This window comes from Staurois parvus, unplaced genomic scaffold (genome assembly GCF_062004578.1).
Source record: "Staurois parvus isolate SC_StPar_1 unplaced genomic scaffold, SC_StPar_1.0 ptg003638l, whole genome shotgun sequence".
NCBI classification, from domain to species: Eukaryota; Metazoa; Chordata; class Amphibia; order Anura; family Ranidae; genus Staurois; species Staurois parvus.
Window position 1 is genome coordinate 36703 of NW_028321434.1, and position 14287 is coordinate 50989.

The window sequence follows — 14287 nt, forward strand, 5'->3', positions numbered from 1 at the left end:
TTCGAACCAGCGACCCGAGTACTGCCAGGCAGAAGTGCTAACCATTTAGCCACTGTGCCGTCCTTAGTTAGGTTTTGACTTGCCTTCCACTTTAACAACGTTCCCGACCTTTTGCAATGACTCAGACAATGCGATGAGATTTTATAAAAAGATCTAAATTCTATTTTAAACTCTAGCAGAGACATAGCAGAGGGAAGGCTGACTTCAGTTCTAGAAAAAGAAACACATCTGGTGATCTTGCGCAAAGATCGCCGGGATGATTTGCTCACCCAGTAACAAGGTACAACAGCCTGTTAGAAAACGGTTTCCAGAGCAACTTGTTCCATTATCATCTCAAATCATTAGACCAGAATTAAGAGAGAAATGTGCACATAATATATTTGTTCTAGGCCAAAAAAGCACAAAAAGGTAAAAATGGCCTTGAATCTGGCTAGCCTTTACCAATAGGCAAAAACAGTACAGATTATAACTGTATCGTCCTCCTGCACTCAGAATGTCAAACTCTAAACACAGCTGATAACACCACATACCACAATGGACAATAGTTAGATATAATAATATGGTACTGCGCTACAAAGAAAACTTCACAAAAAGAACATATAAATACCAAAATACATCTAGAATAGAATCAACATGAAAATCATGTATCCGTGTTTCCCTAAAGTAAGACATAGTGTTTTTTTTTTTGTTTTTTGTTTTTTTGAGCCAAAAAAAAAAATAAAAGACCAAGTTTTATTTTCGGGGTAGGTCTTATTTTTTTTTAATGTACAGTTGTGGACAGGGGGTGCAGAGATGAGCTTCAGGCAGTTGTGGATGAGGGTTACTATAGAGAGGGCCGGCTGATGACAGATGACAGTTGTTGCAGAGGTGAATTGACAGGTGAGTTTCAAACAGGGTGCAGAGATGAGCCACAGACAGGGTGCAGAGATGAGCCACAGACAGGGGGCAGAGATGAGCCACAGACAGGGTGCAGAGATGAGCCACAGACAGGGGGCAGGGGTGAGTTGCAGGGGATGCAGAAGTGAGCTTTGGGTCCTATCTTCCCACACAGTGCACCAAGCGCACTCACCACTCCGCCTCTTCCCCATTGGCCGGTGATCACTCCTGGGGCATTGGCTTCCATGCATTAGGCTGCAGGATGAGATTCCCCACCCCACCCCTAAACACACTGCACCCTGCACCCGCAGATATCTGTTCCTTCCCTGTCCCACAGAGAGTACAGAGCTAGGGGGGTTCTGTGGGAGCAGATGGTGCTGTTACTTACAAGAGGGATTGTCACTTGGAAACACAAAAGCCGCACTTCTGTGTTTATAGGAGACAGTAGATATTGGTGTGCACAGGGCCAGTGCCGGAGGTGGTGGAACAGCTGGTCACAACTAGGTCTTATTTTGAGGGTAGGTCTTCTACTTCAGCAATTCCCAAAAATAGCACTATGTCTACTTTTTGGGGTAGGTCTTATTTTCGGGGAAACACAGTATAATGAAACCCCCAAAATAATATATCTAGGGTGCACCTATGTGCACCATATAGGTGACTAATAAATAACGAGATACATAGAATAGAATAGAATACAATTACAAATCATTACACAGTACAGTATAGGTACTCTTTGTACGACATGGCTTTTTTTTTTTTTTTTGTGTGGCATTATGGAGAATAGACATGTACTTGTCTGACTAATGCAAAGAAAGATGACAGAGATAAAAGTTAGATCTATAAAAAGAAAGGTTCTGCTCTTAACACTAATGTAGTCAGAGATCAGAAAAAGATTCATTATTAAAAGGATCAAAAAAAAAAAAAAAAGGGAAAAAAGGGGAGGGGGGGGGTTAACCCTTCTAAAGACTCTACATCAGTAGTACAAACTGTGCCCTTCCTTTCCTCTCCCTCTGCAGTTCTAGTCAGCAGTCAGGAGCAAAGAAACATACCACCTACTTGAATGTATGGGAGAAGACTTCCTTCCCTCCAACAGGACAGCACTGGTGTGCAGGAACTGGCAGCTCAGGATTCAGCACTGTCACATGGTGGAGAGAAGAGATCGCAACCCTGCTGACTTGCCAGTTCATGCCTTGGAGATCAGAGTTTCCTCTTCATCTCCAGCAGCCAAACAGAGCAGCAGGGCAGTAAGCTGGTGGACCTGACCATAATCGCACCTCTATGAGCTTCTTTGAGATTCCATTCCAAAAGCATGGCCATTAATATGGAATTGGCCCCCATTTGTGGCAATTAAAGCCTCCAGTCCTGTAGGAAAGCTTTTTATAAGTTTTTGAAGTGTGTCTGTGGGAACGTGTGCCCACTTGTGAGGTCCGGTACTAAAGTTCAAGAAGACGACATGGCTTGCTATGGGTTTTCCAGTTCATCGCAAGGGGTCATTAGAGCAAAGGTATAGGTACTGATGTTAGGTGAGAAGACCTGGATCACAATCTGTGTTCCAGTTAATCCCAAAGGTGTTCAGCAGGACTCAGGAAGACCTGGCTCGTAATCAGTGTTCAAGTTCATCCCAAAAGGTGTTCAGTAGGCCTGAGGTCTAGGTAATGATGATAGATAAGAAGACCTCGCTCACGATTTGTGATTCAAGTCTTCATACACCAAACATCAGTACCTAGACCTCAGCCCTACTTATCACTTTTGGGATGAACTGGAACACCAATTATGAGCTAGACCTTCACATCTAATGTCAGTAACTAGACATCAGCCCAACTGATTATCTTTGGGATGAACTGGAACACCATCGATATTCATCTTCCACTGTGTGTGGCTCTGCTGACCTCTCAAAAGGTAGTCATTAGTGCCAAGGAAGACATGGCTTGCAATCAGTTCTCCGGTACATCCCAAAGGTGTTCAGAAGGGCTGAGATCTAGGTACTGACGTTAGGTGTGAAGACCCGGCTTGCAATTTGTGTTCCAATTCTTTCCAAAAGGTGCTCAGTAGGGCCGAGGAAGACCTGGCTTGCAACTGGTGTTCCAGCTCAGTCCAAAGTAGGGCCGAGGTCTAGGTACTGACGTTAGGTGTGAAGACCTGGCTTGCAATTGGTGTTCCAGTTCATCCCAAAGGTGCTCAGTAGGGCGGAGGAAGACCTGGCTCGCAATTGGTGTTCCATTTCATCCCAAAGGTGCTCAGTAGGGCTGAGGAAGACCTGGCTTGCAACTGGTGTTCCAGCTCAGTCCAAAGTAGGGCTGAGGTCTAGGTACTGACGTTAGGTGTGAAGACCTTGCTCGCAATTGGTGTTCCAGTTCATCCCAAAGGTGCTCAATAGTGCTGAGGAAGACCTGGCTTGCAATTGGTGTTCCAGCTCAGCCCAAAGTAGAGATGAGGTCTAGGTACTGACGTTAGGTGTGAAGACCTGGCTCACAGTTTGTGTTCCAGTTCATCCCAAAAGGACTTTAGTAGGACTGAAGTCACGTACTGATGTCAGGTGAAAGGACCTGGCTCACAATTGGTGTTCCAGTTCATCCCAAAGGTGTTCAGGACTGAGGTCTAGGTACTGATATCAGGTGAGAAGACCTAGCTCAGAATTGGAGTTCCAGTTCATTCCAAAAGTGTTTAAGTAGGACTGAGGTCACCTACTGATGTTAGGTGAGAAGACCTGGCTCGCAGTGTTTCAGTTTATCCTAAGAGCGTTCAGTAGGGTTGAGGTCATGTACCGATTTTGGGTGAGAAGACCTGGCTTCACAATCGGTGATCCAGTTCATAAAGCTTTATTGAAGAGGTCACACAATGCCAGTGTGTTTTCTATCTGTCCTTTAGGATTTTTTGTGTAAGGATTTCCCAATCTGAAGAGAACTGCAAATTTATGAATATTACTATCTATTAGGGGAACACTCAAATGGACTCTAGATGGAAGTACTTTACTAGTTCTTGGTAATCTTTCACTTGCCGAGCACTGACAGTTTGTATCCATTAAGTTGAAATATTGTCTGGTATACATGTGATTAAGTTGAACTCTAGCCAAAGATTTGTTTTTCTCTAGTGATACAGAAGGGAAAAGTCTGAACCCTCAAAAAGTTATTATTGCTGTTTGTATCCCCGCTGGGGAGATTCACCTGCTCTAATTTTTCCTGATAATCATTGTCACCATGACAGAAAATGACAGGAAATCCAAAATTTTACAGTTGTTGCTGGAACAGAAAAAAAGGATAAAATCTATTGTGGCAATTGTTCTAGAAGGGATTATTTCCTCACTTTGGAGATTTCCTTTCACTTCCTGGTGGGTCTTTAGAACAGGAAGTGAAAAAAATGTCTCCCCAAAAAAAAAAAGAAAAGAAAAATAGATCGGGCATTTTTTAAAGTGTTACTAAACCCACAACAGTAAAATCAGTCTGCATATGCAGTAACGCATACTTGCTATAATCACTGTGGAACCTAAGGGGTTAATACTCTGCACTGTGTAAAACTGTGTTTGATCCCAACTTCTCTGATCCTCCCCTTCTTCCAGTGTCCCCCTCTTATCTCCCGATTAGACATATCGTGTGGCGTCACTCTGCACATGCTCAGTTTGGTGTGTATTTTTCTTGGGAGAACGTATGTGATCAGCAAAGGGACAATCAGCACTGTCCAGGTCAGGGGCTCTGCATCCACCTAGAGCAAAATGAGAACTCCGCCTACAAGCTTTAACATGTGCTCGGCTGGACACTGATAGAAGTCACATGACTGCTAATGAGAAAAGGTATTTAGCAGTTTTTAATTTCAATAATTGCATTATCATGTTCTCTGTACTGTAGGGGGGACCAGATATAGTGAATGCAGGGTCCTGGGCTTAGTAACACTTTACTGATATATAAGCAGATGCTATGTACACAGCTAAAAATATTTGTTCTTAAAGGGGCAGGTTCCCTTTTGCTTTATTTAACCACTTGGCGCCGGCACCTCCCGGCCCTTTAAGGGTTCCAGAAGCCGGAGCAGGGTTTTAGGGTCATGTGACCGCCGTGATTTGCTGTCACATGATTGGGAAAGGTCCAGATCAAAAGAGGAGATCGGGACCTTTCCGTGAGTACCGAACGTATGTGCTGGGAGCATGCGCTCTCAGCACGTGTTTTTTTTTTAATAGAACGCAAATGTGCGGCCGCTCGGCGTCTAGGCCCAGACGCCGGGAGGCCGTACATTTGCGTTCAGCCGGCGCCAAGAGGTTAAACAAAGGTAACATAGAACACACTACATTTAGCACAATCAAACTAACACATTATGCAAAACGAACAGGCCAGATTCCTTTTAAATAAAAGTTGAAAACAATAAAAAGGACCTGAGCTGAAGACTCAAGTATTGGCCACATGTTTCATTTACTTCCAGGCTGAACAGGGCAGACGATGCCAGCTACAAACATTATCTTTCTGCAATCAAATCCTTCAGCAGCCTTTCATCTACAACGGAGTGAAAGGTTTTTTTTTCCCCTAAGAAGAAAATGGAGGTCAGCAGAGGCACACACAGTGAAAGATGATTCTTTGAAGTGATTTCATCAAAAGGTAGACATTTGTTATTCAACAGTATAAAACATCAACACATTTCATGGCACAGTAACTGCCACTTCATCAGGATAGGTGTACAAAGCACATCAATTGCTTAAAGCTGTGACGCTCACCTGCCTCACAGAGAACTGCTAGCTAATGTTATGAACTCCATACTAGAAACTATGACATTCTGACTGCTTGGAGATATTGAAATATGTTTTGCACACCTACTACAAGTGCCATGTAATAGACTGATGTTATTTTTATTGCTGCATGACAAATACCCTTAACCACTTGCCGACCGCAGATAGCCAAATGACAGCTTCACTGCGGCCGGCCAGTTCTGGGTGGACGTCATATGACGTCCTCCCAGAACGCGCTCTCCTGCGCGCCCCCGGCGATCTCCGTGATCGCTGTGTCCTACGGAGACAGCTGATCACGTGATATGGTAAAAGGCCTTTTACCACGTGATCAGCCGTGTCCAATGACACACTGATCACCGGGAAATGCAATTGCCGGTTAATCGGCTGCACTTTCCTCACGCTGTCACAGCGTGAGGAAAATACTGCCGAAAACCTCGGCAGATGTCAGAGGAGGGATCGGCACTGATGATCAGTGCCACCCACAAGTGCCCAACAGTGCCACAAACCTGTGCCCATCAGTGTTATCCATCAGTGCCTCCCAGCAGTGCCGCCTATCAGTGCCGCCCCATCAAAGCACATCAGTGAAGGAGAAAAATTACCTGTTTGCAAAAATTTATAAAAGAAACAAAGAAAAACTTCTTTTTTTTCAAATGTTTTGCTCTTTTATTGTTTATAGCGCAAAAAATAAAAAAAAACACCCAGCAGCGAGTAAATACCACCAAAAGAAAGCTCTATTTGTGTGAAAAAAAAATTATAAAAAATGTCATATGGGTACAGTGTTGTATGACCGTGCAATTGTCATTCAAAGTGCGACAGCGCTGAAAGCTGAAAAATGGCCTGGTAAGGAAGGGGGTATAAGTGCCCGGTAGGCAAGGAGTTCATGTATTTTCTTTCACCATGGGTGCCACTGCTGACCTCACTTTTTTTTCCTTGGCACAAAAATCTTCTGTTGTGCCCCATGATTCTAACACTGTTCTATACCTGATAATTCAAAATACCCCAATGAGCGACCACCTGCCCCCTTCAAGATGGAGCCAGACATATTTTCCATAAGCTTTAAAATAGGTTGCTTAATCTTTGGATGAGTTTCTTGCAACCTAGATGTGAGCACATAAAATAAACCTGAAGTTTAACTGCTTTCCCGATGCCCTATAGCAGATATACTGCTACATGGCAGCAAGGGAGCGCAAAATCACGTATATATACACTGATTTTGCATCTCTGGGTAGGGGGTGCACACGAGCCATAAGCACACCCTACCCGCGCAGCCATTCGCGGCCACAGCTGTCAATCACCAGGTCTCGGCTGGTGATTACACGCAGGCAACTGGTGATTACCGAGCATCTCTAACGGGGAGGAGGACTGTTTTGTTTACGAACAGCTCTCCTCCCTGTCAGCTCGGGCACACTGCTCTGGAAGACTGCGCACGTGGAAATGAAAATGGTAGGTCAGGAACAACCAGGCTGGGAAGGAAAGCTTAGATGATGCTGGATGTCCTTCAGGAAGTGAGGCGGGCTTTGTCTGACTTGATGCAGCTTCTAAGACTCAGCGTAAAAAGTTCAGTTTGCCGTGAAATCAGAGCAAGCAATTCAAGCTGGGAAGCTTTCACAACTGTGCAATACAAAAAGATAAGGGTGGAGTTCTGCTTTAATGCTACACAGTTCTTTCTGAAAATGTAATACCTTTTGAAATAAAAACTGCTACACTTACATGGATCACTCCGGTGGCTGGAGAAATTCTGAATCTTTCATCTACAAGGCCTGTAATTTATGTCTACTTACTGTTCAAGGTTCAGCTTGTTAAATATTTCCACAGTAGTCTCCAACACTTTATCCACATAATCTACTCGGTCAGGATAACACTTCATAGCCAGATTAATGAGAGATACTTGCAAGGACACAACATCTTCGGAGGGCATGTCCTGCCGAGACTAGGGGAGGAAGGAGACAATAAACGAATGAACATTCATATTTTAGATATAAATCTTTTTCTGCACCTGAGTCCCCAGGATCTCCTACTTCCTGGGGCCTTCAAGCTCAACAACACTAGCAATGCTGACACTGGTGAGAGGAGGAATTCTGTAGTGTTAAATTTCCTGTATCAAGGCGACAATGCTGCTGCCCCAGAGTACAGCGAGAGAGCTTGTCATCCTAGGATAGGAAGTGTGTTACTGGCAGGATTACCAAGTAAAAAAAAAAAAAGTTAAAAAAAAAAAGGACTGAAAAAAAGAAAAACGAATGCACATCCAGGAGCTGGTAAGCTACAGTATGTTTCTTTAAAAAATTACAGCACTCACTACTGTTGAAAACCATAGTATCCTCACCCCACAGCCGACTGAAGAATTGGCTTGGAGTGAGGACACCGCTGGATCCCTGGAAAGGTAAGTGTCCTAGTATTAAAAGTCAGCAGCTACAGTATTTGTAGCTGCTGACTTAATTTATTTCTTTTGGACGCGGGGGGGGGGGGGGGGGGGACGGACAGGCAAACTCCGCTTTAAGGCATCAGTGCTGTCTGTATGGATATAAATGGTGGGGTGTCATCCTGATGTCCATTGGTAATCTACAAGAAGCCTGTACCATTATATAACAAGTATATGAGAATATGACCAACTACTGCTGACCATAATGTGATCTGGATAGATGAGAACTTTCAAAAAACAAACAAAAAAAAAAAAAAAACAAAGAATGCTCTCTATTCCTCACCTGTATGACTGTGGCCACTTGCTGCGAGAAAATGTCGAACAGTTTTATATCTGCTGGGATGCCAGGTCCATCTTCCCTGTGCGCAAACAGCGCTAATCTATGGAGGAGGAAACAGAGAACAGATCTCAACAGATGGCTCAAAGCAACGCAAGCGAAAAGGAAAAAAATACAGCCAAATACCATAGCAGAACTGCAACCTCAGAATGTGGGATTACCTGTCAATTAAAGCGATGATGATGTTTTTTACATTCACATTTTGGTGAAGTTCAGCACATGCACGGAGAAAAGGATTCAGTGTTTGGAGGTGGAATTCATCAGGAAAGACCTAAAACAAAGATAAAAACACCCAAAATAAAAATAAGAAAGGTATGGTATGGTCTGGGTGCCCATTGCGGATATTTCCCTTTACTGCTTTTTATAAAGTCTGCTCAGAAAGGAAGTAATCACCCAGTAGGGAACACAGACAATATAATTGTCATAGGAGTGCAGGATTTCTGGCTCCAATAGGGTGTCCCAAATTGGGTATGGGATGATATTTTGTAGGCAGCTCTCTAAAGTACAGCTCTCATAGCTGGGTCCTTAAAACACAGTATTTAGAAATTTTAGGAAAAAGGGTCCAATGCACTAATAAATTGTATTGTCATGTTGGTGGGGTTCTGCCCTCACTTCCTAATTTGTCTAGGGTAGCCCATAGATGAGACAGTTGAACAAAAAAAAAAAAAAAAAAAAAAAAAAACTTTACTTCCCATGGACTTTTCATCATGAACCGTATCAGCATTAAGGTTGCCCTCAAAGGGCGGGTTGTATCTGTCAGACTATATAAAAATAACTACTCTTTATTATATTAAACAATTGCCTTTGCATATGAATATTACTGGTTTTAGTAACAACATAAAATTTAAAGTGTCAGTTCACCTTTACCAGAAGTGTGCCTACACAGATAAGGGGTGTCTGTGGATAATAAACTGTGTGTCTCTGACTAAAGTTGAATAATGCCCTTGCTATAGGTGGTTGCATTTATGTGCCTCATGAAGCCTGACTGGAATACTCCCAGGACACTGCCAAGTGAGGCCTAGTCATTACTGCATCTCTACCATCACAGGAGGACTGAATCAAAGCTTCTGGCTCTCTCTCTCACCACCCTCCCCGTAGGTGGGGGGGTGTTAGAGATGAGCCTCTCTGTGCCTGCACGGAGAAGGAGAAGCACTGGAACTGGCAGAGTAGTTCTGTCCTTCTGTCTGCTGCACGAGATGGGGGGTTGTGCCGCACCTACAGGAGAATTGTGAGGGCCACATAAAATGGCCTGGAAGCCCGGATATGGCTTGTGTTTGACACATGTGCTCTATGTGGATGGGGGAATCCTCCCAGCTGAGCAATTGTATTCTGACAGTAGAGAGACTTCCCCATCATCAGAATGCACCGATCAGCATTGCAGGTTATAGCCTACAGCACGGATCAAGTGAAGAAAATCACAGTTGTTCAGTAGATTGACTTCTGGACAACCTCCCTGCCCATACAGGGATCAAACTTCGACCGGTCCCTACTGAACTGGCCTATTTTCAAACGATGTATTGCCGGCTTAGCACTCAAACACAGGGCAAGAGGGTAAATCTCTTAAACAAGAAACAGACAACCAAAATGAAATGGAATGTCTAGCCCATTACACCCCTTCCCAACTTTATCCAAAAGAAAGGATAAAAAGGCTGGAGTTTGGGTTTTAAAGCGAAATGCCAGGATTCTCCCTCACCCCAAAAAAAGAAGTTAAAGAGAAACTAAATCATGCATGAGCGCTCCCAAGCCAGGCTGTGTGCATCCATAGACGTGCACAGAGCTGTTAAGTCATGCCCCACTCCTCACAGGAGTTTGACTGAGAGCAGCAGCAGCCTATGGCTCCCGCTGCCCTCCGTGTCTCCTGTGAGACTAGGAAGTGAGGTGGAGCTGTGCTGCAGCCGAGGCAAAGCTGCAGTGGTGAATGGAGTAAGTGTTTAGGGATGGGGGTGGGTAGGATAGGTACTGGGCATTTTTTACTTTGATGCACAGAAATACATCCGCTTCACCGCGGACCCGGCATTCACTACATCCGCTTCACCGCGGACCCGGCATTCACTACATCCGCTTCACCGCGGACCCGGCATTCACTACATCCGCTTCACCGCGGACCCGGCATTCACTACATCCGCTTCACCGCGGACCCGGCATTCACTACATCCGCTTCACCGCGGACCCGGCATTCACTACATCCGCTTCACCGCGGACCCGGCATTCACTACATCCGCTTCACCGCGGACCCGGCATTCACTACATCCGCTTCACCGCGGACCCGGCATTCACTACATCCGCTTCATCGCGGACCCGGCATTCACTACATCCGCTTCACCGCGGACCCGGCATTCACTACATCCGCTCTTCCCGGACCCTGCATTCACCACATCCGCTTCACCGCGGACCCGGCATTCACTACATCCGCTCTTCCTGGACCCTGCATTCACCACATCCGCTCTCCCCGGACCCTGCATTCACTACATCCGCTCTCCCCGGACCCTGCATTCACTACATCCGCTCTCCCCGGACCCTGCCTTTACTATATCCGGTCTCCCCAGACCCCGCATTCACTACAGCTGGTCTCCCACAGTACACAGAACATGGAAATGCAATTATTTTAGTAAATATAAACTGCTAAATACCTTTTTTCATCAGCAGTATATAGCAGTCTTGTAACTTCAGCAGAGCACTGGTTAAAGCTTGTAGGAGGAGTTTTCTTTCTGCTCTAGGAGGATGTGAAACCCTTGACTCTCTGTCTGGAGAGTGCTGATCACATGTACTCTCCCAAGAAAGAAAAAAAACCTCTCTAGTAATACACACCAAACTGAGCATGTGACTACAGATTCAGTCTGTATCAGGTGGTCATTTCAACAAGAGGAGGGGCAGAAAATACAGGATCAAACAGCCTTTTTACACAATGCAGAGGATTAACCCCTTACGTTCCACAGTGAGTATAACAATCATGCTTTACTGCATATACAGACTGATTTTTCTGTTGTGGGTTTAGTAACACTTTAACAGCATTGTGCAGCATTGAAGGGAATGTGTCAGAAAATACACTCGCTTACCTGTATGATACACTCCATGAGGTATTCTTGGGCAAGTGCATCTCTGCAGTTCACCACTTGTTCTAGTATCCCAGGCAAAACAATCTGGAAGAAACAAAAAACTCAAGTAAAGAAAAAAAGTAATTCAAGAATCTAAAGAAGCTACAATTGCCCTATGCTGGGACTAGTCCACAGGCCACCAAAAATCCAGCTTATTTGCTTTCTAAATAGGACAGGAAGTGTGTGTTAGAGGCAGGATCTCCAGGTGAAAATAAAAAGTTAAAAAAAAAAAAAAAAAAAAGGCCTTAAAGCGGAGTTCCACTCACCCTGTCAAAAAATAAAAGTCAGCAGCTACAAAAACTGTAGCTGCTGACTTTTAGAAAACAGCCACTTACCTGTCCCTCGGTCCCGCGGTGTGTCCCCTGCAGCCCGTTTCATCGGCCGTCCTGTATTCCTGGAGGCCCAGCATCTTCAGTGTGGGCACCCAGCTGTGATAGCTTGTGGCTTCACAGCCGGGTACCCACTGCGCATGTGTAAGAAGCGTTGCGCTTCATGAATGGTCCTGTAGTCTTCTGGGACCTGTCATGTGTCCCAAAAGACAACAGGGAGGGAGGGCACCTTCTGTTTCCGATCGCCTAGCGATTGGACCAGAAGTGGGAGCGGATACCTGTCAAATTCGGGTACCCGATCCCCCCCAAAGGTGCCAATCATTAATGGGGAGCAGTCCTTATAGTGGAACTTCTCCTTTTGGGGATATCTGGGGATTGCCATATCTGGCACTTTTTGTTCACATGTAACAACCAATTTGTTTTTTTTATTTTTACTTAGAACCCCCGAACATTATATATTTTTTTTAAATCAGAGACCCTGGTGGGTTTCTAAATTTTTTTTTTACCTTACACAGTATTTGCAAAGTGTTTTTTCAAATGCAATTTTATGGGGGAAAAAATACACTTTTTTTAATTTTATTGCAAAAAAACAATACATAACCCATTTTTTTTTTGTAAAATATAAAAGATGATGTTACACTGAGTAAATAGATACCAAACATGTCACGTTTTAAAATTGCAAATGCCTGTGTAATGGCAAAAAAACATACATTTTACTACCCAAAGATGATGCTTTAAAAGCCTTTACAGGTTATGTCCCCTCCCACTTCTTGCAATTGAGCAGCTGGAACGCCGCTTCAATCGCTATTACAAGAGAGCCGACCACCAGCGTGACACCTGCAGCGGCAGGCGTCACTCCGGTATACCCAATGAACGCCCAGCGACGTACCTGTCGATGGACAAGTGGTTAAACAAGAAAACAAATGAATCCAACCACATCTAAGAACAGGTAAGCTGTGTTGTTCTTGGGTTTAGATACACTTTAAAGCAGACCATCCACCAAAAACTTGGCTCTGCTTTTTACATTTGTCCCCTCCCCCCTTGTATAATTTCTGTAAAGAAGGGGGAAGAAAAAAAATATTATACTTGCCTTTTCTTCTGCCTGCAGTGCCAAGATGTGATTGCCGTCATCCTCCTTCCAGCAAGATTTGGGGAATGTGGAGCACTCCAAATATCACAGAAGGATGCTTACAGCACTGTGCTGCGGCATCTTCTCAAGAGATTTAGAGTACTCTACATTCCCTGGGGCTTTGTGGGAGGATGAAGACATCAGCCTCTGCATCACTGAAGGCGAGTCGAATAATTTTTCCCATACAGGTAATTTGATTAACTTTATTTACAAAGTTTCAGCAAGAAGGAAAAACTATTAAAAAAGGCTGCAAGTGAGCAATGCCAAATAAAAAAAAAAAAAAAAATACCTGCTTGTATCTTTCAACGTTTACTCCCTCCAGCTGACTGAGCCGGACTAAGTTGGTTCCCACCAGGATCCGTAGTTCTTGCCGTTCACGCTCTCTCTTCTCTTTGTCCCGGCTGTGGCCCTGGTGCTGCATGCGGACCCAGAGCTTGTTCATTTCGGCAAAATTCAAAAGCACGAAATCCATTGAGTCACTGATGTCTCCTGTGACTTCCTCACTGTAAAAACTATAATCTGTTACTGTCCAGCCTATAGCACGGGAGATCGTCACTAATATAATAAAAAGAAAAAAACAAAAGCATGCAAAAATATCCCTGCACCAACAACTTCACTCACCGGCTTCGTTCTACTACCAAGAAACTAATTAGACAAGGTGGAGAGTGTTACATCACAGCCCCGCCCCTACACCTCGTCCAGTCAGAGAAAGCTTTGCATTTTCCTGTATTCACAATGCATCATGCCAGCCACTCAAGCATGGGACTTGGAAGTGGAGATCAATGGAGTAGCAGCATCTGATTCAATGATTTTCATTATTTAGAGGCATCGCCAGGTATTGTATATACATAGTTAACCACTTCCAGTCCAGCCCATGTATATAAACAGCTGGATGGGAGCAGTGCAGGAGCGGGTTGCCGTTCATAAATGGTGCCCGCATTTTCAGCCTGCTCCCTGGGATCGCTGTATGGGACCTCTCTGTGAGGTCCCGATCATGTGATCACTGATTGGCCCCCCGTCCTGCCCCCCCTAAAGCACTCCGGCAGCTGTTTGTTCTAGTGTGAATTTGCCCGCAAATCTTTCACCTAACCATGTCAGAAAAGCACGCTGAAGACACGCAGTTGGATCCTTACTTGGTCTCTTCTCCCTCATCTGGCAGGATGTTGCGGGTGCACTGCAGGAGATAATTGCGAAGGAAGAGCCCCCTCAGTGGATGCTGCACTCCACGGCACATCTCCACCATGTCTTTCAGGATGTCTTTCCTCGACTGGGAAAAGGATTTCACATAGACAACGCCGACAGTGATCAGCAAATACCTGAGAGACAAAGCACAAGTCAAAAGAAATTCAAATAAAAATAGCCACATCTTAATATTTTTACAACACTTTGACCTA

The 14287-nt window shown here is 44.5% G+C and overlaps 1 protein-coding gene across 1 annotated transcript in view; it reads right to left on the reverse strand.

The window, feature by feature from the left end:
* LOC149427589 (vacuolar protein sorting-associated protein 35-like) overlaps window positions 1–14287 on the reverse strand; it is a gene marked incomplete at its 3' end in the record, with an annotated part of 79551 nt that overhangs the window by 25474 nt on the left and 39790 nt on the right. The window contains exons 5-10 of the mRNA XM_089667874.1: window positions 14027–14209; window positions 13183–13396; window positions 11397–11480; window positions 8502–8611; window positions 8287–8383; window positions 7366–7514 (exon numbers count right to left, since the gene is read on the reverse strand). Coding sequence (XP_089524000.1) covers window positions 7366–7514; window positions 8287–8383; window positions 8502–8611; window positions 11397–11480; window positions 13183–13396; window positions 14027–14209 — 837 coding nt within the window. The remainder of the gene's footprint in view (window positions 1–7365; window positions 7515–8286; window positions 8384–8501; window positions 8612–11396; window positions 11481–13182; window positions 13397–14026; window positions 14210–14287) is intronic.